The sequence below is a fragment of the Salmo salar genome, chromosome ssa20 (assembly GCF_905237065.1).
Source record: "Salmo salar chromosome ssa20, Ssal_v3.1, whole genome shotgun sequence".
Classification (NCBI taxonomy): domain Eukaryota; kingdom Metazoa; phylum Chordata; class Actinopteri; order Salmoniformes; family Salmonidae; genus Salmo; species Salmo salar.
Genome location: NC_059461.1, coordinates 96,210,420 through 96,238,178, shown reverse-complemented (window position 1 = coordinate 96,238,178; position 27,759 = coordinate 96,210,420). Strand labels below are relative to the sequence as shown.

The 27,759-nt window shown below is 42.5% G+C and overlaps 1 protein-coding gene across 3 annotated transcripts in view; it reads right to left on the bottom strand.

Annotated features, from left to right (window-relative positions):
- Positions 1-27,759, bottom strand: part of LOC106581602 (nectin-1) — a 344,741-nt gene that overhangs the window by 189,246 nt on the left and 127,736 nt on the right. The window contains exon 6 of one of the 3 annotated variants that reach the window (XM_045704180.1): positions 9,854-10,726. The exons of the other annotated variants lie outside the window; for them this stretch is intronic. Within the exon in view, the coding sequence (XP_045560136.1) occupies positions 10,221-10,726 (506 nt within the window). The 3' untranslated portion in view covers positions 9,854-10,220. Of the gene's footprint in view, positions 1-9,853; positions 10,727-27,759 lie in introns of those variants that run through there. 3 annotated transcript variants of the gene reach the window in all.

Here is a 27,759-nt window from a genome sequence, read left to right as displayed (position 1 = left end):
ACGTACGGTATGCATCAGCCCTGACCAAGTCCATGTACGGTATGCATCAGCCCTGACCAAGTCCATGTACGGTATGCATCGGCCTGTGACCAAGTCCACGTACGGTATGCATCAGCCCTGTGACCAAGTCCACGTACGGTATGCATCAGCCCTGTGACCAAGTCCATGTACGGTATGCATCAGCCCTGTGACCAAGTCCATGTACGGTATGCATCAGCCCTGTGACCAAGTCCATGTACGGTATGCATCGGCCCTGACCAAGTCCACCTACGGTATGCATCGGCCCTGACCAAGTCCATGTACGGTATGCATCAGCCTTGACCAAGTCCATGTACGGTATGCATCGGCCCTGACCAAGTCCATGTACGGTATGCATCAGCCCTGTGACCAAGTCCATGTACGGTATGCATCGGCCCTGACCAAGTCCACATACGGTATGCATCAGCCCTGTGACCAAGTCCATGTACGGTATGCATCGGCCCTGACCAAGTCCACGTACGGTATGCATCGGCCCTGTGACCAAGTCCACGTACGGTATGCATCAGCCCTGTGACCAAGTCCACGTACGGTATGCATCAGCCCTGTGACCAAGTCCATGTATGGTATGCATCGGCCCTGACCAAGTCCATGTACGGTATGCATCGGCCCTGACCAAGTCCATGTACGGTATGCATCAGCCCTGACCAAGTCCACGTACGGTATGCATCGGCCCTGTGACCAAGTCCATGTACGGTATGCATCAGCCCTGTGACCAAGTACATGTACGGTATGCATCGGCCCTGACCAAGTCCACGTACGGTATGCATCAGCCCTGTGACCAAGTCCATGTACGGTATGCATCGGCCCTGACCAAGTCCATGTACGGTATGCATCAGCCCTGACCAAGTCCACGTACGGTATGCATCGGCCCTGTGACCAAGTCCACGTACGGTATGCATCAGCCCTGACCAAGTCCACGTACGGTATGCATCGGCCCTGTGACCAAGTCCATGTACGGTATGCATCGGCCCTGACCAAGTCCACGAACGGTATGCATCGGCCCTGACCAAGTCCATGTACGGTATGCATCGGCCCTGACCAAGTCCATGTACGGTATGCATCGGCCCTGTGACCAAGTCCATGTACGGTATGCATCAGCCCTGTGACCAAGTCCATGTACGGTATGCATCGGCCCTGTGACCAAGTCCATGTACGGTATGCATCGGCCCTGTGACCAAGTCCATGTACGGTATGCATCGGCCCAGACCAAGTCCACGTACGGTATGCATCGGCTCTGACCAAGTCCACGTACGGTATGCATCGGCCCTGACCAAGTCCACGTACGGTATGCATCGGCCCTGACCAAGTCCATGTACGGTATGCATCGGCCCTGACCAAGTCCATGTACGGTATGCATCAGCCCTGTGACCAAGTCCATGTACGGTATGCATCAGCCCTGTGACCAAGTCCATGTACGGTATGCATCGGCCCTGACCAAGTCCACGTACGGTATGCATCGGCCCTGACCAAGTCCACGTACGATATGCATCGGCCCTGTGACCAAGTCCACGTACGGTATGCATCGGCCCTGACCAAGTCCACGTACGGTATGCATCGGCCCTGACCAAGTCCACGTACGGTATGCATCGGCCCTGTGACCAAGTCCATGTACGGTATGCATCGGCCCTGACCAAGTCCACGTACGGTATGCATCGGCCCTGTGACCAAGTCCATGTACGGTATGCATCGGCCCTGTGACCAAGTCCATGTACGGTATGCATCGGCCCTGTGACCAAGTCCATGTACGGTATGCATCGGCCCTGTGACCAAGTCCATGTACGGTATGCATCGGCCCTGACCAAGTCCACGTACGGTATGCATCGGCCCTGTGACCAAGTCCACGTACGGTATGCATCGGCCCTGTGACCAAGTCCATGTACGGTATGCATCGGCCCTGTGACCAAGTCCATGTACGGTATGCATCGGCCCTGACCAAGTCCATGTACGGTATGCATCGGCCCTGACCAAGTCCATGTACGGTATGCATCGGCCCTGTGACCAAGTCCATGTACGGTATGCATTGGCCCTGTGATAGCTGATATTGACAGCATTTCAAAACCTTACTGTTAGGGTTGCAAACACTGTTTTGAACTTTTCCAAGATTCCCTGGATTTCTGGAATCAGGAGGGAATAAGTAGACAATCCCGAACCCTGCAACCAGAATTTCTGTGAAACCTGGGAATTCTGGGAAAATGTACCGTAATTTTGCATCCAACCTATGGTACTGGAATGGTCAGAATAAGAGGGATGATGATGACGTAATAACAATCTACGCATATCAACTCAATCCAGCCATCATAGTTAAGGTTGCAAAGTTCCGGTAATTTCCCAAACATTTTCAGGTTTTCCAGAAATCCTGGTTGGAGGATTCCAGTTTTCCTTTATTATTTCCTCCTGATTCCAGAAATCTTCCAAATGGCATTTTTTAAAACATTTTTTGTAATTTTGGGAATGTTACCAGAATTTTTTAACCCTAATCTGTGTTGTTCTTTTATCCCTAATCCGTGTTGTTGTTTTATCCTTAATCCGTGTTGTTCTTTAATCCTTAATCTGTGTTGTTCTTTAATCCTTAATCTGTGTTGTTCTTTTAATCCTAATCCGTGTTGTTCTTTTAATCCTTAATCCGTATTGTTGTTTTATCCCTAATCCGTATTGTTGTTTTATCCTTAATCCGTATTGTTGTTTTATCCTTAATCCGTGTTGTTCTTTAATCCTTAATCTGTGTTGTTCTTTAATCCTTAATCTGTGTTGTTCTTTAATCCTTAATCTGTGTTGTTCTTTTAATCCTTAATCCGTATTGTTGTTTTATCCCTAATCCGTATTGTTGTTTTATCCTTAATCCGTATTGTTGTTTTATCCCTAATCCGTATTGTTGTTTTATCCCTAATCCATATTGTTGTTTTATCCCTAATCCGTGTTGTTGTTTTATCCCTAATCCGTATTGTTGTTTTATCCCTAATCCGTATTGTTGTTTTATCCCTAATCCGTGTTGTTGTTTTATCCCTAATCCGTGTTGTTCTTAACCCTAATCCGTATTGTTGTTTTATCCTTAATCCGCGTTGTTCTTTCTCTAGTATTTCACAGTCAAAATAGGTACATTCTAGAATGAGCAGGGTCCCTATTGCAGTTATCCTTGAAAAAAAGAAATCTATAAACTCAACTTTAATATTATACACATTATTTACAATGGAATGTTGAGCTGAAGTCTGTTGACCTAAAGCTATTGATTACAAAAGAGCTGAAGAATGAGGGAATTAAATCACAATCAATTATATAAAAACAGCCTCACCATATGGACAATCAAAAAGAAGACATTGTTTTATTTGCTAACGTCTCTCATTCTCCCAAGCTGTTTTAAGAGTCACTTAAAACGTAACCACAAGACCTCTATGAAAAGGAAAACTCCTCCCAAAAACAATCTTTTGCTATTTGTTTCTTTAGTCCATCAGCAATCAAGTTTTCAAGATATGTAACTTTCAAAATCCAGAAATAGGTTCTGTATTATTCATCATACGGGACTTTTCTGGATAGTTACATAAAAAGTTATACATATTGATGATCTCTTTCATAAAGACATTTGTATGTGGTTATTAAAATCATTGCAATTAAAATAAAGTGTCAAATAAAATGTATAATAAAAAAGCTTAATTATAGGACAGCTTTCAATTCCATGTGGTTATATTTGTGTTGACATCTTTTAAGGGTAACACATAATGCTGGAGGTTCATCATTAACATGTTTATTCAAACAGAGAGACTGGACTGTCAGATACTCAGCCAATGTCATTTTTGCTGGCTGCCAAGAAACATGCAAAACTAAGAGTTGTGTGCATTCCAAATGGCACCCTACTCTCTATATAGTGCACTGGTTCTAAGTAGTGCCCCCTATTCTCTATATAGTGCACTGGTTCTAAGTAGTTCACCCTATTCTCTATATACTGGTTCTAAGTAGTGCCCCCTATTCTCTATATATAGTGCACTGGTTCTAAGTAGTGTACCCTATTCTCTATATACTGGTTCTAATTAGTGCCCCCTATTCTCTATATAGTGGTTCTAAGTAGTGCACCCTATTCTCTATATAGTCCACTGGTTCTAAGTAGTGCCCCCTATTCTCTATATAGTGCACTAGTTCTAAGTAATGCCCCCTATTCTCTATATAGTGGTTCTAAGTAGTTCACCCTATTCTCTATATACTGGTTCTAAGTAGTGCCTCTTATTCTCTATATAGTCCACTGGTTCTAAGTAGTGCACTCTATTCTCTATATAGTGGTTCTAAGTAGTGCCCCCTATTCTGTATATAGTGGTTCTAAGTAGTGCCCCCTATTCTCTATATACTGGTTCTAAGTAGTGCACTCTATTCTCTATATACTGGTTCTAAGTAGTGCACCCTATTCTCTATATAGTCCACTGGTTCTAAGTAGTGCCCCCTATTCTGTATATAGTGGACTGGTTCTAAGTAATGCCCCCTATTCTCTATATACTGGTTCTAAGTAGTGCCCCCTATTCTCTATATACTGGTTCTAAGTAGTGCACTCTATTCTCTATATAGTGCACTGGTTCTAAGTAGTGCCCCCTATTCTGTATATAGTGCACTGGTTCTAAGTAGTGCCCCCTATTCTCTATATACTGGTTCTAAGTAGTGCACCCTATTCTCTATATAGTGCACTGGTTCTAAGTAGTGCCCTCTATTCTCTATATACTGGTTCTAAGTAGTGCACCCTATTCTCTATATAGTGCACTGGTTCTAAGTAGTGCACCCTATTCTCTATATAGTGGTTCTAAGTAGTGCACCCTATTCTCTATATAGTGCACTGGTTCTAAGTAATGCCCCCTATTCTCTATATATAGCGCACTGGTTCTAAGTAATGCCCCCTATTCTCTATATATAGCGCACTGGTTCTAAGTAGTGCCCCCTATTCTCTATATACTGGTTCTAAGTAGTGCACCCTATTCTCTATATAGTGCACTGGTTCTAAGTAGTGCCCTCTATTCTCTATATACTGGTTCTAAGTAGTGCACCCTATTCTCTATATAGTGCACTGGTTCTAAGTAGTGCACCCTATTCTCTATATACTGGTTCTAAGTAGTGCACTCTATTCTCTATATATAGTGCACTGGTTCTAAGTAGTGCCCCCTATTCTCTATATACTGGTTCTAAGTAGTGCACTCTATTCTCTATATATAGTGCACTGGTTCTAAGTAATGCCCCCTATTCTCTATATACTGGTTCTAAGTAGTGCACTCTATTCTCTATATATAGTGCACTGGTTCTAAGTAGTGCACTCTATTCTCTATATAGTGCACTGGTTCTAAGTAGTGCACTCTATTCTCTATATAGTGCACTGGTTCTAAGTAGTGCCCCCTATTCTCTATATATAGTGCACTGGTTCTAAGTAGTGCACTATACATGATAGGGAGCCATTTGGGATGTACTTTGGTCTTTTGTCTCTACATAATGAAATCCTTTTGTGAACTACTGACTGCCCACCGCACCCCTCCTCCCTACAGACACTAGCAGAGTTCTCCTCTCCTCTGAGCTGATGTGTGAACACACAGACTAGCTCTCTGTACAAAAGAGAACCACTAAAAACATCCATACTTCCACTCCCACCCACCCTCACATAAAATCACATGCATAAAACAAGGCTTAAGATGTCGACCAGTTTAAAGTCATCCAGAATGGCTTCTCTATGTGTCGATGTCCATCGCTTGACAGATTTCCCACTCGTACTTGGTTACAGATGTTGCATAGATTTTTTCACAATAATAATAATAATATTCTGTTAGTGGCTTAAAAGTTGCATATCAAAACTGAGGATAAAGAATGTTATGCTGTGGACCGCAGCTACTGGCAGCTGATATTGTGGGTCTAAAAGCCAACCAATCCCGTCTCTTAAGGAGCCAGTTCTGCTGTAGAGGAATCCATTTTTGTTTGATTTGTCTCCCATTTGTATCCATATAGAGATGTTGTGATTTATATACAGTACCAGTCAAATGTTTGGACACACCTACTCATTCAAGGGTTTTTCTTTATTTTTTACTATTTTCAAACATTGTAGAATAATAGAGAAGACATCAAAACTATGAAATAACACATATGGAATCATGTAGTAACCAATTTTTTTTTAAACAAATCAACATATATTTTATATTGGCCGCAACTGGACTAGATTGTGAACGACTCTTATCCAAACTGTTGAGAAATATATATATATTTAAACAGAAAGAAAAAAACATCTGCTGCTAAATTCAGTTAGACAACATTTATCATCATATTTCTGTTCCCTTTGCTTTTAAAAAATGTCTCTCTGTAGGCAGAGATGCACAGCCACATTTAATATTGTCCTCGTTGTCCTCATTGTCCTCATGTCCATTGTGTCCATTGGAGGCTCCTGTTAGAAGGTGGTGTGAGTGGAGGTATAGTACCTTAGGGCCAACTCTACCCAGTCAGACACCACAGACTCAATGTCACTATCGAACAAGCTTTCTGTGGAAATCACAAGGTAATGCAAACTCTCTAATACACACAGAAATTAGAATAAAGAAAAATGGAGCAATAATAACAAAATTAGGATCATTAAACAATAGGTAAACCCCTTTAGGTAAACCCCTTTAGGTAAACCCCTTTAGGTAAACCCCTTTAGGTAAAACCCTTTAGGTAAACCCCTTTAGGTAAACCCCTTTAGGTAAACCCCTTTAGGTAACCCCTTTAGGTAAACCCCTTTAGGTAAACCCCTTTAGGTAAACCCCTTTAGGTAAACCCCTTTAGGTAAACCCCTTTAGGTAAACCCCTTTAGGTAAACCCCTTTAGGTAAACCCCTTTAGGGTAAAACCCTTTAGGTGAAACCCCTTTAGGTAAACCCCTTTAGGTAAACCCCTTTAGGTAAACCCCTTTAGGTAAACCCCTTTAGGTAACCCCTTTAGGTAAACCCCTTTAGGTAAACCCCTTTAGGTAAACCCTTTAGGGTAAACCCCTTTAGGTAAACCCTTTAGGTAAACCCCTTTAGGTAAACCCCTTTAGGTAAACCCCTTTAGGTAACCCCCTTTAGGTAAACCCCTTTAGGTAAACCCCTTTAGGTAACCCTTTAGGTAAACCCCTTTAGGTAAACCCCTTTAGGTAAACCCCTTTAGGTAAACCCTTTAGGTAAACCCCTTTAGGTAAACCCCTTTAGGTAAACCCCTTTAGGTAACCCCTTTAGGTAAACCCCTTTAGGTAAACCCCTTTAGGTAAACCCCTTTAGGTAAACCCCTTTAGGTAAACCCCTTTAGGTAAACCCCTTTAGGTAAACCCTTTAGGGTAAACCCCTTTAGGTAAACCCTTTAGGTAAACCCCTTTAGGTAAACCCCTTTAGGTAAACCCCTTTAGGTAAACCCCTTTAGGTAAACCCTTTCAAGTTTAAGATACATATTATGAAATGGCATTTCTCAGAGCATAATTGAAGCATTACTGTTCTGTATGTTGAAAATACATGACATAATGCCGCTACAACCCATAACGAGGGATTACGTCACAGGGATGCTTCAGGACAGCAGGACCTTCTCCCTTCTCACCTGTTTTCTCACTGCAGCTAAAATGGCCACCAAACTAAAATGGCGCCAAAACAACTCAGCATCTGAAACTAAAACTAGGGCACATTCCGGCACATTGTCCTTCTATATCTACTGGCGTTTCCTCTAGGCCTGTATGATTTACTGCCGTGTCCATATGGCTTGTTGCGTTGACGTGCCGCAGGTCTCAGTACCCTGAAGAGTAATAAACACCAGGCATGTCTTTGGAAGACAGCTAGAATGTACATGACCAAAATACATACTATACTCTGTACTACACTACTATACTCTGTAGTACTCTTATAGTATACTATGCAGGGGGCTGTAATACATTGTTAAACCAATGATTTATATATACACTAGATTACTTACAGGGGGCGCTGTTTTGAAGCCACCACGCCTTGGCACTCCCCCACCGTTGTAGAAAATATGTAGGAAGCTATAAAAATGCATTTATTAATGTCTACATTAGTTTTTCAACATGTATTTTATAACAGACACCTTAATGCAGACTGTCTAATTATATTATGTGAGCTAAACATAAAAATAAAAAAGGAAAAATATTTCTTTAAAGATACACTATGCAGGCCTCCCAAGTGGCGTAGCGGTCTAAGGCACTGCATCACAGTGCTTGAAGTGTCACTACAGACCTGGGTTCGATGCCGGGCTGTGTCACATGGCTCTCGACCTTTGCCTCTCCGAGTCCGTAGGGCAGCGATGGGGGCAAGCATGTAACTGCCAATTGGATATCACAACAACAAAAAATATGCACTACGCAGCAATCGCTCAACCATTTCCTGGTTGAGAATCATTGTATCATCTAAACCGCTGCGAAACATCTTTTTCATAACAAAACATATTGTATTTCCAGCTGTTTGAAGCTGGTGTAAAAAACGAAAGTAAAAGACGCAAAAATGAAACATAAGATTGGGAAGCATAGAAATAGCGCAGATAGAAAAGATCTTCCGCTTCTTAGACTTGCTTTCAATGATAACGACAGATCTATAACACACATTTCTATGTGAATTTGGTCAGGTCACCTAAAAACGTACATATTGCAGCTTTAAAGTATACTTTTTTGAAAGTACTAATGTTACTGTCCCCACTACAACAACAAAAATACTTAAATAAATGTAATTTTGTCCTTGAAACATTTAATTGGAATACTGTAGAATTCCTTTAATTCTTATGGAGTACCTATTCTGGGGAGTGCCAATATAGCCGACCGTTGGCTTCAAAGCTTCTCATTGGCCAATACAATGCATCAGCAATCCAGGGTTTATATACATCATTGGGTTAAACCCAGTCTTGTATTGTTGTGTAGTGTTGCTAGTCAATAAGAAGCCAGGGAGAGAAAAAAGGGGCTGTCATGGCAGACATCTCATTCTCTTAAAAACAACACAATCAGATAACTCATATATATCTACAGTATATAAACCTGTTGTTTTGATTGACATGTTACTGTACCCTTTAGTTAATGTACCCTCTAGTTACCTTAGTTGAACCCATAACGTACATAAGCAAGTTATATATAAAAAAAACAATAGCAGAAAAGGCATTGGTGATGAGAATAATAATAAAAACGACGTATCATACATCCAGTGTTGGACTTTCACAATGTGCTCAGCAAATACCTCATCTCTCCCAAGTCTCCTTACATGTAATACATTTAGAATATCATGGAAAAACACACAAGAATAATCCACCAGTATTATCCAAGCGACCAGGTCACTCTTTCTGTCTGGCCTTGAAAGTCAATGGTGGTTGCACATGAGTCCAATGACAAACCGTGTTCAGTAATATTTGCAGTTTCAACTAATGGAATTTCGATACACCATGATGTAATGTTGTTGTTGACATGTTGAAGTTGTGTTGTCGTTGACATGTTGTTGTTGACATGTTGAAGTTGTGTTGTCGTTGACATGTTGATGCAATGTTGTTGTTGACATGTTGATGTAATGTTGTTGTTGACATGTTGATGTGTTGTTTTTGTTGACGTTGACATGTTGATGCAATGTTGTTGTTGACATGTTGATGTAAAGTTGTTGTTGACATTTTGATGTGTTGTTGACATGTTGTTGTTGACATGTTGATGTGTTGTTGTTGTTGACATGTTGATGTGTTGTTATGTTGATGTGTTGTTTTTGTTGACGTTGACATGTTGATGTAATGTTGTTGTTGACATATTGATGTGTTGTTGTTGACATGTTGATGTGTTGTTGAAATGTTGATGTGTTGTTGTTGTTATGTTGATGTGTTGTTTTGTTGACGTTGACATGTTGATGTGTTGTTGTTGACATGTTGATGCAATGTTGTTGACATGTTGATGTGTTGTTGTTGACATGATGTAATGTTGTTGTTGACATTTTGATGTGTTGTTGACATGTGTTGTTGTTGACATGTTGATGTGTTGTTGCATGCTCTTTAGGACTTGACAGTGCATTTTTTTTACGTGGTTTTAATTGACTGGGTTCTGATGGGTTGGGGGTTCGGAGGGGCACTGGACTGAATGTCTGAGATGAAAGGCGGGATGGGGTTGACTAATGGAGGTGAGGGGGTGGTAGTGGTGGTGGTAGGGGGATGGTAGGGGGGTGGGACGGGAGGTTGGTTGGTTGGTTTGGTTGTTTGTTGCCCCTACACATACCACTCTTTCTTTGAAATGACAGAGCCATCGGTTTGGGACACCATATCGTCGGCTATCTCCGACTCGGGGTCGTACTGGAAGGCGAGAGTCCGTTCGTCGTAATCTCGACTCTCTCCTTCGTCCACTGTGAAATAGGGCCTCTTCAAGTCCTCCGCATCTCCGTCAAAATCGCGTTCGCTCGCCTCGAACCCTCCGGTCACAGCGATCTGTGCAGGCTTCTTCTCGTCATCCGAGTCGTCTGGGTACTGCAGGTTGTTGGGGATGGGAGGGTGGGCTGGCAGGCCCCCGGCCTTGCTGTAGCCGTTCCCAAACACCTGTTTCTTGGTGCTGTAGTCGCCCTTGAAGGTGCGCTGGCGGCGGCGCAGGAAGACAAAGAGCAGGGTGGCGGCCGCCGCTAACAGGACGACCCCGCCCACAGCGCACCCGATGACGGCACCCGCATTGTGCTGCTCCTGCGGGATCTCACGGCCCCCAGGTGGCGGGTTGTTAGGGAATTCTGGGTAGGAAAAGACAGATGGAAGGGGTGTGTCAGTGCTCAGGTGGGAGGAGGAGGAGGGAGTGTGCTTGGTGTGCAGGAAAGAGGGATGGGAGACAGGGAGGGATAAAGCACAGCGAGAAGAAAGGACGGAGGAAGGAGGAGGAGCCCGTGGACGCCCCCCCAAAGGCGGCTTTAACCCCCGCAAACAAAGCAAGCTTAAGTCATCGCCAGCAACATGCAGAGGAAAGTGAGAAAGAAATGTACAGCCAGTCTGTCTGTCCATCACACACTGTCCCCAAAGAGACAAACATGTTGGAAACCGACACCAAACTGAAATCCTACACAAGTCTTGAACAGGATATGAGTGTTCCCTGGGGTTTCGCAAAGAATGCCTTTAGTTTTCAAGCTTAAATTAAATCATGATTGTCATCAGTTTAGTGTGTATAATGAAATGCTCTTCCAAGAAATCTAAAGGTTAATGTTTTCAGCCTTGTGAGACAAGCGGCCATGCAGAGAATGAATCATTCAGCAAATGTAACAATTAATAGGAATCATCCCTAAAGTACAGCAGCATGGAGATCAGGTCATGCAACAGCTTTGTACAATTAGATGTATAATTAAGTAAAGATGATGCAGAGACAGGGTTTGAATCATACCTGACGTACGGAAAGCAGGTCATGCAACACATTTGAAAAGATACTGCATAATGACAGGGCATAATGAGACTGCATAATGATGCTGCATAACGATACTGCATAACAATAATGCATACAGAAACTGCATAATGATGCTTGCATAACGAAACTGCATAATGATACTTCATAACAATACTGCATAATGAAACTGCAGAATGACACTGCATAACGATACTACTGCATAACGATACTACTGCATAACGATACTGCATAACGACAATGCATAATGATACTGCATAACAATACTACTGCATAATGACATTACACAACAATACTACTGCATAACAAAACTAAATAATGATAATACTGCATAAGGATACTACTGCATAACAATACTACTGCATAATGACATTACACAACAATACTACTGCATAACGAAACTAAATAATGATACTACTGCATAACGATGCTACTGGATAATGATACTGCATTATGATACTACTGCATAACGATACTGCAGAATGATACTACTGCATAACAATACTGCATAATGATACTACTGCATAACAACACTACTGCATAACGATACTAATGCATAACGATATTACTGCATAACGATACTAATGCATAATGATACTACTGCATAACGATACTACTGCATAATGATACTACTGCATAACAAAACTAAATAATGATACTACTGCATAACGATGCTACTGGATAATGATACTGCATAATGATACTACTGCATAACGATACTGCAGAATGATACTATTGCATAACAACACTACTGCATAATGATACTACTGCATAATGATACTACTGCATAACGAAACTGCATAATGATACTACTGCATAACGATACTACTGCATAATGATACTACTGCATAACGATACTACTGGATAATGATACTGCATAATGATACTACTGCATAACGATACTACTGCATAATGATACTACTGCATAACGAAACTGCATAATGATACTACTGCATAACGATACTGCATAATGATACTACTGCATAACGATACTACTGGATAACGATACTACTGCATAACGATACTACTGGATAATGATACTGCATAATGATACTACTGCATAACGATACTACTGGATAACGATACTGCATAATGATACTACTGCATAACGATACTACTGGATAACGATACTACTGCATAATGATACTACTGCATAACGATACTACTGCATAATGATACTACTGCATAACGATACTACTGGATAACGATACTACTGCATAATGATACTACTGCATAACGATACTACTGGATAATGATACTGCATAATGATACTACTGCATAATGATACTGCATAATGATACTACTGCATAACGATACTGCATAATGATACTACTGCATAACGATACTGCATAATAATACTACTGCATAACGATACTACTGGATAATGATACTGCATAATGATACTACTGCATAACGATACTACTGCATAATGATACTACTGCATAACGATACTACTGGATAATGATACTGCATAATGATACTACTGGATAACGATACTGCATAATGATACTATTGCATAATGATACTACTGGATAATGATACTGCATAATGATACTGCATAATGATACTACTGCATAACGATACTGCATAATGATACTACTGCATAACGATACTGCATAATGATACTACTGCATAACGATACTGCATAATGATACTACTGCATAACGATACTGCATAATGATACTACTGCATAACGATACTGCATAACGATACTGCCTAATGATTCTACTGCATAACGATACTACTGGATAATGATACTACTGCATAATGATACTACTGCATAATGATACTACTGCATAACGATACTACTGCATAATGATACTACTGCATAACGATACTGCCTAATGATTCTACTGCATAACGATTCTACTGCATAACAATACTACTGCATAACGATACTACTGCATAATGATACTACTGCATAATGATACTGCATATCAATACTACTACATAATGATACTGCATAATGATACTGCTGAATAATGATAGTACTGCAAAATGATACTACTGCATAACGATACTGCCTAATAATTCTACTGCATAATGATACTACTGCATAATGATACTACTGCATAACAATACTGCATATTGATACTACTTTGTAACGATACTACTGCATAACGATACTGCATAACGATACTGCATAATGATACTACTGCATAACGATACTACTGGATAACGATACTACTGCATAATGATACTACTGCATAACGATACTACTGCATAACAATACTACTGCATAACGATACTACTGCATAACGATGCTGAATAATGATACCTCATAACGATGCTGCATAACGATGATGCATAACGATGCTGCATAGGAAGTAGTAATAACTCAAGACAACGCAGAGAGTTAGGATGCGTCCCAAATGTCTGCCACAAAGCAATGCACTATATAGGGATTAGGGTGCCATCTAGAATGCATTCTGCACTATATAGGGATTAGGGTGCCATCTGGAAGGCATTCTGCACTATATAGGGATTAGGGTGCCATCTGGAAGGCATTCTGCACTATATAGGGATTAGGGTGCCATCTGGAAGGCATTCTGCACTATATAGGGATTAGGGTGCCATCTGGAAGGCATTCTGCACTATATAGGGATTAGGGTGCCATCTGGAAGGCATTCTGCACTATATAGAGATTAGGGTGCCATCTTGAAGGCATTCTGCACTATATAGGGATTAGGGTGCCATCTGGAAGGCATTCTGCACTATATAGGGATTAGGGTGCCATCTGGAAGGCATTCTGCACTATATAGGGATTAGGGTGCCATCTGGAAGGCATTCTGCACTATATAGGGATTAGGGTGCCATCTGGAAGGCATTCTGCACTATATAGGGATTAGGGTGCCATCTGGAATGCATTCTGCACTATATAGGGATTAGGGTGCCATCTGGAAGGCATTCTGCACTATATAGGGATTAGGGTGCCATCTGGAAGGCATTCTGCACTATATAGGGATTAGGGTGCCATCTGGAAGGCATTCTGCACTATATAGGGATTAGGGTGCCATCTGGAAGGCATTCTGCACTATATAGGGATTAGGGTGCCATCTGGAAGGCATTCTGCACTATATAGGGATTAGGGTGCCATCTGGAAGGCATTCTGCACTATATAGGGATTAGGGTGCCATCTGGAAGGCATTATGCACTATATAGGGATTAGGGTGCCATCTGGAAGGCATTCTGCACTATATAGGGATTAGGGTGCCATCTGGAAGGCATTCTGCACTATATAGGGATTAGGGTGCCATCTGGAAGGCATTCTGCACTATATAGGGATTAGGGTGCCATATGGAAGGCATTCTTAGACACAGGTACAGGTAGGCTTTGATGTCTAGACAAACAGCTTGTCTAACAGGAACATGATAGACTTGTGCCACAGACAGACAGCAGACAATGACAGTGGCAGGCTGAACACTAGGCACAGTAGGGGAGAGAGGGGGGAGAGAGGAGGGACAGGAGGGAGGGAGGAGGGACAGAGGGACAGCAGGGAGGGAGGAAGGAGAGGAGGGACAGGAGGGAGGGAGGGACAGGAAGGAGAGAGGAGGGACAGAGGGACAGCAGGGAGGGAGGAAGGAGAGGAGGGACAGGAGGGAGGGAGGGACAGGAAGGAGTAAGGAGGGAGAGGAGGGACGGGGGAGGGAGAGACAAAGGCTTTATTATCATTATCTACGGTCAAGCAGCCAAACATCCAGCTTTGAAAATAATATGATTCACGGTATGCCTCATAACTCATTGTAACAGTCCAACCTCAAGCCTGAACAAAACTGCTGAACCCTGCAAACCAACTCCCATAGTGGATTCAATTCTCAAATGACAAACAACGTAGAAATTCTTCAAAGTACACTTAAGTGGGTAGGCTACATGCATGGTATATGGGACCACTGCTGTAGGCTACATGCATGGTATATGGGTAGGCTACATGCATGGTATATGGGACCACTGCTGTAGGCTACATGCATGGTATATGGGTAGGCTACATGCATGGTATATGGGACCACTGCTGTAGGCTACATGCATGGTATATGGGTAGGCTACATGCATGGTATATGGGTAGGCTACATGCATGGTATATGGGTAGACTACATGCATGGTATATGGGACCACTGCTGTAGGCTACATGCATGGTATATGGGTAGGCTACATGCATGGTATATGGGTAGGCTACATGCATGGTATATGGGTAGGCTACATGCATGGTATATGGGTAGGCTACATGCATGGTATATGGGTAGGCTACATGCATGGTATATGGGTAGGCTACATGCATGGTATATGGGTAGGCTACATGCATGGTATATGGGTAGGCTACATGCATGGTATATGGGTAGGCTACATGCATGGTATATGGGTAGACTACATGCATGGTATATGGGTAGGCTACATGCATGGTATATGGGACCACTGGGCAACAAGACAATAAATTCCCTGAAGTCACCTATGTTAGAAAGGCTTAACACTCTTACTAAAACATATTCTCATATGGAACATGGTTGGCAACACTGTGAAGAAGACCTTGTCTGTAGGTTACACCATGGATATCAACAATCCTGTTCCATCTCTATGGGCTGTGTGCTCTACAGGAACACGACTATCAGTTCCCTGCAACAGTCACCTGCGGCACATCAGTCGTATCGTTTCTGTTCGGAAGATAGAATAATTATTGTATGCAGTAATCATGAGCCTATGAACCAGATTTATACTGTTAACACTGAGGTGGTGCCCTATAGGAAGACCACTGTTAACCTGTTGGGGCTAGGGGGCAGTATTTTCACGGCTGGATAAAAACGTACCCGATTTAATCTGGTTACTAATCCTACCCAGTAACTAGAATATGCATATACTTATTATATATGGATAGAAAACACCCTAAAGTTTCTAAAACTGTTTGAATGGTGTCTGTGAGTATAACAGAACTCATTTGGCAGGCAAAACCCTGAGACAGATTCTGACAGGAAGTGGATACCTGATGTGTTGAATTACCATTAAGCCTATGCCATTGAAAAACACAGGGGCTGAGGAATATTTTGGCACTTCCTATTGCTTCCACTAGATGTCACCAGCCTTTACAAAGTGTTTTGAGTCTTCTGGAGGGAGATCTGACCGAACAAGAGCCATGGAACGATGATGGCCCATTAGACACCTGGCGCGCGAGTTCATGTTGGGTACCCTCGTTCCAATACGTTATAAAAGAGTATGCATTCGTCCACCTTGAATATTATTCATGTTCTGGTTAAAAAAGGCACTAATGATTTATGCTATACAACGTTTGACATGTTTGAACGAACGTAAATATATTTTTTCCCCTCGTTCATGAAGTGAAGTCCGGCGGGCTTAGATCATGTGCTAACAACACGGAGCTTTTTGGACATAAATGATGAGCTTTTTTGAACAAAACTACATTCGTTATGGACCTGGGATTCCTGGAAGTGACATCTGATGAAGAGAATCAAAGGTAATGGATTATTTACATAGTATTTTCGATTTTAGATCTCTCCAACATGGCGGTTAGTCTGTATCGCAAGCGTATTTTTCTGGGCGCAGTGCTCAGATTATTGCAAAGTGTGATTTCCCAGTAAGGTTATTTTTAAATCTGGCAAGTCGATTGCGTTCAAGAGATGTAAATCTATAATTCTTTAAATGACAATATAATATTTTACCAATGTTTTCTAATATTCATTATTTAATTTGTTGTGCTGACTTGACTGCCGGTTATTGGAGGGAAACGATTTCCTGAACATCAACGCCATAGTAAAACGCTGTTTTTGGATATAAATATGAACTTGATAGAACTAAAAATGCATGTATTGTCTAACACAATGTCCTAGGAGTGTCATCTGATGGAGATTGTCAAAGGTTAGTGCATAACTTTAGCTGATTTTATGGTTTTGGTGACGCCTGTCTTTGAATTGACAAAACATTACACACAGCTATTGTCAATGTACTCTCCTAACATAATCTAACTTTATGCTTTCGCCGTAAAACCTTTTTGAAATCGGACAACGTGGTTAGATTAAGGAGATGTTTATCTTTCAAAGGGTGTAAGATAGTTGTATGTTTGAAAAATTTGAATTTTGACATTTATTTGGTTTCAAATTTGCCGCTCTTGAAATGCACCTGCTGTTGATAGGGTGCACCACGGGTGGCACGCTAGCGTCCCACATAGCCCCAAGAGGTTAACACTGAGGTGGTGTGTCCTATAGGAAGTCCACTGTTAACACTGAGGTGGTGTGTCCTAGTAGGAAGACCACTGTTAACACTGAGGTGGTGTGTCCTATAGGAAGACCACTGTTAACACTGAGGTGGTGTGCCCTATAGGAAGACCACTGTGTGCAGCTCACCCTGCACTAGCATAAATAACATGAGCATGTCTACTTCTGTTAAGCTTCCCAGTAAAGCAATGGAAACAAGCAAGCATCACAGACAAGTGCTCAAAAGTAGCCCATGTTAACATATGTAGCCTAAGAAACAAGGTTCATGAAATTAATAACTTGCTGGTAACAGATGACATTCATAGTCTGACTATCTTTGAAACTCACTTAGAATATACCTTTGATGATTCAGTGGTAGCAATACATTGTTATAACATTTACAGAAAATACAGAAATGCCAATGGTGGAGTGTTGCTGTTTATATTCAGAACCACATTCCTGTAAAGATTAGAGGATCTCATGTTAAATACTGTTGAAGTAATATGGCTGCAGGTTCATCTGCCTCACCTAAAGCCCATTCTGGTGGGAAGCTGCTATAGACCACCAAGTGCTAACAGTCAGTATTTGGATAACGTGTGAAATGCTTGATAATGTATGTGATATCAACAGAGAAGTATATTTTCTGGGTGATTTATTAATTGACTGGCTCTCATCAAGCTGCCCACTCAAGACAAAGCTTCAAACTGTAACCAGTGCCTGTAACCTGGTTCAGGTTATCAGTCAACCTACCAGGGTAGTTACAAACAGCACAAGAATGAAATCATCAGCATCTATTTATCACATCTTTACTAATACTGCAGGAATTAGTTTGAAAGCAGTATCCAGATCCATCAGATGTAGTCATCACAATATATTAGCCATATCTAGGAAAACCAAAGTTCCAAAGGCTGGGCCTAATATAGTGTATAAGAGGTCATACAATAAGTTTTGTAGTGAATCTTATGTTGATGATGTAAAGAATATTTACTGGTCTGTGGTGTGTAATGAGGAGCAACCAGACGCTGCACTGGACACATTTATGAAATTGCTTATTCCAGTTACTAATAAGCACCCATTAAGAAAATGACTGTTAAAACTGTTAAATCCCCTTGGATTGATGAGGAATTGAAAAATTGTATGGTTGAGAGGGATGAGGCAAAAGGAATGGCAAATAAGCCTGGCAGCAGAAATGATTGGTAAACATACTGCAAATTGAGAAATCATGTGACTAAACTGAATAAAAAGAAGAAACTATACTATTAAACAAAGATAAATAACATAAAGATTGATAGTAAAAAGCTGTGGAGCACCTTCAGATTACATTTTGGGAAAAAAGGCAAACTCAGCTCCATCATTCATTGAATCAGATGCTCATTCATCACTAAACCCACTGATAATCAGATGGATCATTCATCACTAAACCCCCTGATAATCAGATGGTTCATTCATCACTAAACCCCCTGATAATCAGATGGTTCATTCATCACTAAACCCACTGATAATCAGATGGTTCATTCATCACTAAACCCCCTGATAATCAGATGGTTCATTCATCACTAAACCCCCTGATAATCAGATGGTTCATTCATCACTAAACCCCCTGATAATCAGATGGTTCATTCATCACTAAACCCCCTGATAATCAGATGGTTCATTCATCACTAAACCCCCTGATAATCAGATGGTTCATTCATCACTAAACCCACTGATAATCAGATGGATCATTCATCACTAAACCCCCTGATAATCAGATGGTTCATTCATCACTAAACCCCCTGATAATCAGATGGCTCATTCATCACTAAACCCACTGATAATCAGATGGATCATTCATCACTAAACCCCCTGATAATCAGATGCTCATTCATCACTAAACCCCCTGATAATCAGATGGATCATTCATCACTAAACCCCCTGATAATCAGATGGTTCATTCATCACTAAACCCCCTGATAATCAGATGGTTCATTCATCACTAAACCCCCTGATAATCAGATGCTCATTCATCACTAAACCCACTGATAATCAGATGGTTCATTCATCACTAAACCCCCTGATAATCAGATGTTTCATTCATCACTAAACCCCCTGATAATCAGATGGTTCATTCATCACTAAACCCACTGATAATCAGATGGTTCATTCATCACTAAACCCACTGATAATCAGATGCTCATTCATCACTAAACCCCCTGATAATCAGATGGTTCATTCATCACTAAACCCACTGATAATCAGATGGTTCATTCATCACTAAACCCCCTGATAATCAGATGGTTCATTCATCACTAAACCATCAGATGGTTCATTCATCACTAAACCCCCTGATAGATGGTTCATTCATCACTAAACCCCCTGATAATCAGATGGTTCATTCATCACTAAACCCCCTGATAATCAGATGGTTCATTCATCACTAAACCCCCTGATAGATGGTTCATTCATCACTAAACCCCCTGATAATCAGATGCTCATTCATCACTAAACCCACTGATAGATGGTTCATTCATCACTAAACCCCCTGATAATCAGATGCTCATTCATCACTAAACCCCCTGATAATCAGATGGATCATTCATCACTAAACCCACTGATAATCAGATGGATCATTCATCACTAAACCATCAGATGGTTCATTCATCACTAAACCCACTGATAATCAGATGGTTCATTCATCACTAAACCATCAGATGGTTCATTCATCACTAAACCCCCTGATAGATGGTTCATTCATCACTAAACCCCCTGATAATCAGATGGTTCATTCATCACTAAACCCCCTGATAATCAGATGCTCATTCATCACTAAACCCACTGATATTACCAACTACTTTAATGACTTTTCATTGGCCAGATAAACAAACTTAGGCATGACATGCCAGCAACAAACACTGACACTACACATCAGAGTATATCTGACCAAATTATGAAAGACAAGAACTGTAATTTTGAATTCCGTAAAGTCAGTGTGGAAAAGGTTAAATAATTATTGTTGTCTATCAACAATGGCAAGCCACCGAGGTCTGACAACTTGGATGGAAAATAACTGAGGAGAATAGCGGAAGATATTGCCACTCCTATTTGGCATATCTTCATTTTAAGCCTACTAGAGAGTGTGTGCCCTCAGGCCTGGAGGGAAGCTAAAGTCATTCCTCTACCCTAGAATAGTAAAGCCCCCTTTACTGGCTGAAATAGCCGACCAATCAGCCTGTTACCAACCCTTAGTAAACTTCTGGAAAAAATTGTGTTTGACCAGATACAGTGCTATTTCACAGTAAACAAATTGACAACAGAATTTCAGCACGCTTATAGGGAAGGACACTCAACAAGCACAGCACTGACACAGATGACTGATGATTGGCTGAGAGAAATTGATGATAAAATGATTGGGGGGGCTGTCTTGTTAGATGTCAGTGCAGCTTTTAACATTATTGATCATAGTCTGCTGCTGGAAAAACATATGTGTTATGGCTTTACACCCCCTGCTATAATGGCTTTACACCCCCTGCTATAATGGCTTTACACCCCCTGCTATAACGTGGATAAAGAGTTACTTGTCTAACAGAACACAGAGGGTGTTCTTTAATGGAAAGACTCTAATGGCAGAATCAGGAATTGTCTTGGTTCCTTACTTTTTTCAATCTAATTTAGCATATCTGATTCAGCTAGCTAAGGTCTTGTTGAGTAGCTAATAAATAGAACCAGGTGTATTAAATTAGGGTTGAAAACTGAAAACCCACAGGACAGTATATCTCCAGGAAGAGGGTTGGGCAGCCCTACTGTAGAGTGACAGAAGACTGCTTCTGCCAGCATTACCAAACACGTACATTGTATTAAATAATTCAGCCTTGACTGCTATTTATATCATGTAATGTTGCCTCTCTAAACCCCCTCTCTCACACGGCTATTGAATGATTCAATGCAACAAAGCACTTGCCTGGTAGTGTTATTTCATGGTCATATAGGACAATAGAAGAGGAGGAAATTGCTCTTATATCTTTAGTCAAAATTAGTATTTTAAATGGATTTGTTTTGGTCTCAACTCCACAGCTAAAGACGTTACATTCAATTAGCACAGTAGATTCATTAACAGGAGAAGATACATGTTCATTAACAGGGGATGACATGTTCATTAACAGGGGATGATAGTTATTCATTTACAGGGGATGATAGATGTTTATTAACACGGGATGACATGTTCATTAACAGGGGATGATAGTTATTAATTAACAGGGGATGATAGATGTTCATTAACAGGGGATGATAGATGTTCAGGGGATGATAGATGTTCATTAACAGGGGATGATAGATGTTCATTAACACGGGATGATAGATGTTCATTAACAGGGGATGATAGATGTTCATTAACAGGGGATAATAGATGTTCATTAACAGGGGATGATAGATGTTCATTAACAGGGGATGATAGATGTTCATTAACAGGGGATGACATGTTCATTAGCAGGGGATGATAGATGTTCAGGGGATGATAGATGTTCATTAACAGGGGATGTGACTGCTGTGACTATCTGTGACTACCTATCTACTGTATGTGACTGCTGTGACTATCTATCTACTGTATGTGACTGCTGTGACTATCTATCTACTGTATTTGACTGGTGTGACTAGACAAAAATACTTATTTTGAAAGTTGTATTATTTTATCCTTTGAGGCTTTAAAAGTGTTCTGACAGTATGATTGTGAACATTCAAAGCCGCTGGGAAACGTCCTGGGCAGGCATCGCTGTAACGTCTGAGTGACAGGAAGCACGAGCACCAACACCAATCAGCACCGTCGTTACTATGACAACTAGCGTAACCATGTCAGAAAATGACTGGTCTGAAAACCAATCCCATTTGGTGACTTGTAACTCGCTGTTTGGACAGTCAGTATTCCAGAACTGATTTGAGCATTAAGGCTTGGCAGTGTGAACTAGCCTTTACTCTCACCCTTAACTACCAACCCAAATATCAATGCACCATGAAGACCTCACAGCCACCAAAACAGACCCTCCGGTCCCTCTCTCTCTCTCTCCCTCTATCCCAGGGGCGAAAATCTGATATCAACTTTGGAGGGGACAATTACATTATATTTTCTCAAGAGCAATTCCTGAGGGGGACACCAAAAGTAGTGCTGTAACACATAGCCTACGTTTAATATGGTAAATGTATATTGAGGAACCAAAGAAATAAGGTGTTTGCCGTACTCCTAACTACCGGTACCCAAAACTACACAACTAATCACAACAGCAATACCATTGCCTTTAACAACTCTTAGTTCAGTCACCAGTTTAAGTTGAGAGTGGGGGTATCCATGGCATTTTCCAATTATGTTCCTATTTTACTAGTCAAAAAAAACGGAGAACCTTTCATAATGTTGCCAAACAAAGACTCAACAAACTTACCTGAGACTCCCTGTCTCTGCCAGTCTGTCCCTGCATATCTGTCCCCAACTCTGCTGTCTGTGTGCCATCTGTTGCCTGCTCTGCCTAATGACATCATTGTGAAACATTTCCATTAGAATTTCATTTCTTTCTTATGAACATTTTATCAACTAGTCTTTGAGATATTAGGCTACTAGGGTTCTTACTTTGCGTTTTGGTGTACTGAAAAATACTCTGATGTCTGTCTTTTTTCTGCCATTTTTCTACCTGGTTGGCTACACACACACACAGTATGTAGGTTATTTACAGTAGGAGATGGGCTTCTATCATCTTCAATCATTCTATATGGGCTTCGATCTAAAAGGTAGCTAGCAAATGTGAAACGGATTAGAAGTGACAAGAGTTGACAGCTGTATGAGTTCACCATTTACACAACATATGCTGCAACCTTTTGTAATTTTAATCGTTTGTTTCATATTGGCTGGCTTCTAACAATAGCTGAATTTGCAAAGCTAGCGAGCACCAATTCAGTGGTGTTTGCTATAATCTTTGCTACCCGGGTTAAATAAAGGTGAAATAAAATATATAAATAAAAGTTCCCTTGCGACAATTTAGCTTTTGCAACGAGACCATTAAATATATTTAAAACAATGGTAGAAGAGAGTGTAGTTCTGTTCAGTTTATCGCTAACCTTATCACAGGGACTTTGAAGCACTAACTTACATGCATGCTGATCTTGGAATAAATTGACGATAGCAAAGATTCCATCTTTGACGACGCCACATAAATGGAATAGGTACTAGCAAGCTTAATAGTTAATATTTGCGCGCTAGCTCTGCATATTCAGCTAGTGTGTGTGGGCGATTGACTGGATTAACCTCACGTCAGTTACGTGCATTGAGTGCCTTTCAGACAGTAGATACAACCTCTACGTTACCTCGCAAGCTAAGGAACTGGCAGTGGATCAAACCATTGTGAGGCAAAGGGTGGGGGGGTCGCAATCTTTTGAAACTTAAAAACGAGCTATTAAGTGTCTATAATCAGCACAATTGCTTTCATTGCGTATTATTAATATTATTTAAATTACATAGTTATGTTTCAGTGATATATTGGGGGGGACAAATCATATTTTTCCCAGGATGGGGGGGTCGTGTCCCCCCCGTCCCCCCCGGGGATTTCCGCCCCTGCTCTATCCTCTCCCCTTCTATCCCTCTATCCATCCATCTCTCTCTCTCTATCCTCTCCCCTTCTATCCCTCTATCCATCCATCTCTCCCTCTGTATCCATCTCTTTGTCACCGACTGGGTACAAACTCAGGTCTCCTGCTTGCCACAAGACTATGATGTAGCTTGCCTGGTGCAGTGGAACCAATGCTAAAGTTGCAAAAACTGCAAATCCTGCCTATATAATGCACTCTGAGGCAGGATTTGATCGATTGTTACTATGTGAACTCATACAGGGCTGGGTATCAGCTCTCAGGCCTTTCAGTGCTCCCAGGCTTTAATCTGACCCTGTAATTGGATTATTCTGACTTTATTACACACATGAATGAGACAGAGAGAGAGAGAGAGAGAGAGCAACGCTAGGTCACCTCCAGCAGCCACACTAACCACCATCCTACTTCCCTGCACCACATCGGCGTCTAGCCACCACAGTCCAGAGGGGGGTGGAATAACACGTGATGTTGAAGAGGATGGACGGATTGGGAGAGGAAGGAGAAGAAGGAAGAGAGGAAAGGGAAAGCTGGGCAGTCTGTTAATCCTCTACCCTTCACCGCTCTCCTCTGCTGCGATCCCTCATCCCTCTAGGCCCTCTACTCTTTTCTATTTTTACCAATGACCTGCCACTGGCATTAAACAAAGCATGTGTGTCCATCTATGCTGATGATTCAACCATATATGCATCAGCAACTACATCTAGGTGACGTTCTATGCCTCTGTGGTGTTCTGGACTTGGGAGAGGGGATGAGGAAGGAGGGAGGGGATGAGGAAGGAGGGAGGGGATGAGGAGGGAGGGAGGGGATGAGGCAGGAGGGAGGGGATGAGGCAGGAGGGAGGGGATAAGGAGGGAGGGAGGGGATGAGGATGGAGGGGATGAGGAGGGAGGGGGGGGGTGAGGAGGGAGGGAGGAGGGAGGGGAAGAGGAAGGAGATGAGGAGGGAGGGGATGAGGAAGGGGATGAGGAAGGAGGGAGGGGATGAGGAGGGAGGGAGGGGGGGTGAGGAGGGAGGGAGGGGATGAGGGGATGAGGAAGGAGGAAGGAGGGGATGAGGAGTTAGGGAGGGGATGAGGAGGGACGGAGGGAGGGGATGAGGAGGGAGGGGATGAGGGGATGAGGAGGGAGGGAGGGGATGAGGAGGGAGGGAGGGGATGAGGAGGGAGGGAGGGGATGAGGAGGGAGGGAGGTGGACGAGGAGGGAGGGAGGTGGACATCAAGGAACTTAAAGCAAGGACAACAGCCTCTCCCTCAATGTGAGCAAGACAAAGGAGTTGATCGTAGCTACAGGAAAAGGCGGGCCGAACAGGCCCCCATCAACAGGGCTGTAGTGGAGCGGGTTGAGAGCTTCAAGTTCCATGGTGTCCACATCACCAACAAACTATCATGGTCCAAACACAACAAGACAGTCGTGAAGAGGGGACGACAAAACCTTTTCCCCTCAGGAGACTGAGAAGATTTGGCATGGGTCACCAGATCCTCAAAAAGTTACAGCTGCACCATCGAGCGCATCCTGACCGGTTGCATCACCGCCTGGTGTGGCAACTGCTCGGCATCTGACCGTAAGGCGCTACAGAGGGTAGTGCGAACGGCCCAGTACATCACCGGGGCCGAGCTTCAAATCAAATTGTATTAGTCACATGCGTTGAACCAAGTGGTACAGGAGGGCCACGTCTAGGACCAAAAGGCTCCTCAACAGATTCTAGCCCCAAGCCATAAGACCGCTGAACAACTAATCAAATGGCCACCTGGACTATTTACATTGACCCCCCCCCATTTGTTATTACACTGCTACTACTCTCTGTTTATTATCTATGCATAGTCACTTCACCCCCACCTACATGTACAGATGACCTCTAACCTGGACCCCTGCACACTGACTCGGTACCGGTACCCCCTGTATATAGCCTCCACACTGACTCGGTACCGGTACCCCCTGTATATAGCCTCCACACTGACTCGGTACCGGTACCCCCTGTATATAGCCTCCACACTGACTCGGTACCGGTACCCCCTGTATATAGCCTCCACACTGACTCGGTACCGGTAGCCCCTGTATATAGCCTCCACACTGACTCGGTACCGGTAGCCCCTGTATATAGCCTCCACACTGACTCGGTACCGGTACCCCCTGTATATAGCCTCCACACTGACTCGGTACCGGTACCCCCTGTATATAGCCTCCACACTGACTCGGTACCGGTACCCCCTGAATATAGCCTCCACATTGACTCTGTACTGGTACCCCCTGTATATAGCCTCCACACTGACTCGGTACCGGTACCCCCTGTATATAGCCTCCACACTGACTCGGTACCGGTGCCCCCTGTATATAGCCTCCACATTGACTCTGTACCGGTACCCCCTGTATATAGCCTCCACATTGACTCTGTACCGGTACCCCCTGTATATAGCCTCCACACTGACTCGGTACCGGTACCCCCTGTATATAGCCTCCACACTGACTCGGTACCGGTACCCCCTGAATATAGCCTCCACATTGACTCGGTACCGGTACCCCCTGTATATAGCCTCCACACTGACTCGGTACCGGTACCCCCTGTATATAGCCTCCACATTGACTCTGTACCGGTACCCCCTGTATATAGCCTCCACATTGACTCTGTATCAGTACCCCCCTGTATATAGCCTCCACATTGACTCTGTACCGGTACCCCCTGTATATAGCCTCCACACTGACTCGGTACCGGTACCCCCTGTATATAGCCTCCACACTGACTCGGTACCGGTACCCCCTGTATATAGCCTCCACATTGACTCTGTACCGGTACCCCCTGTATATAGCCTCCACATTTTTTATTTATTTATTTATTTCACCTTTATTTAACCAGGTAGGCAAGTTGAGAACAAGTTCTCATTTACAATTGCGACCTGGCCAAGATAAAGCAAAGCAGTTCGACAACATACAAAAACAGAGTTACACATGGAGTAAAACAACATACAATCAATGATGCAGTAGAAAAATAAGTCTATATACAATGTGAGCAAATGATGTGAGATAAGGGAGGTAAAGGCAATAAAAGGCCATGGTGGCAAAGTAAATAAAGTATAGCAAGAAAAACACTGGAATGGTAGATTTGTAGTTTGAAGAAAGTTCAGAGATAAAATATAAATAATATGGTGCAAAGGAGCAAAATAAATAAAATAAATAAATACAGTAGGGGAAGAGGTAGTAGTTTGGGCTAAATTATAGATGGGCTATGTACAGATGCAGTGATCTGTGAGCTGCTCTGACAGCTGGTGCTTAAAGCTAGTGAGGGAGATAAGTGTTTCCAGTTTCAGAGATTTTTGTAGTTCGTTCCAGTCATTGGCAGCAGAGAACTGGAAGGAGAGACGACCAAAGGAGGAGTTGGCTTTAGGGGTGACCGGAGAGATATACCTGCTGGAGCGCGTGCTACAGGTGGGTGCTGCTATGGTGACCAGTGAGCGGAGATAAGGGGGGACTTTACCTAGCAGGGTCTTGTAGATGACCTGGAGCCAATGTGTTTGGCGACGATTATGAAGCGAAGGCCAGCCAACGAGAGCGTACAGGTCGCAGTGGTGGGTAGTATATGGGGCTT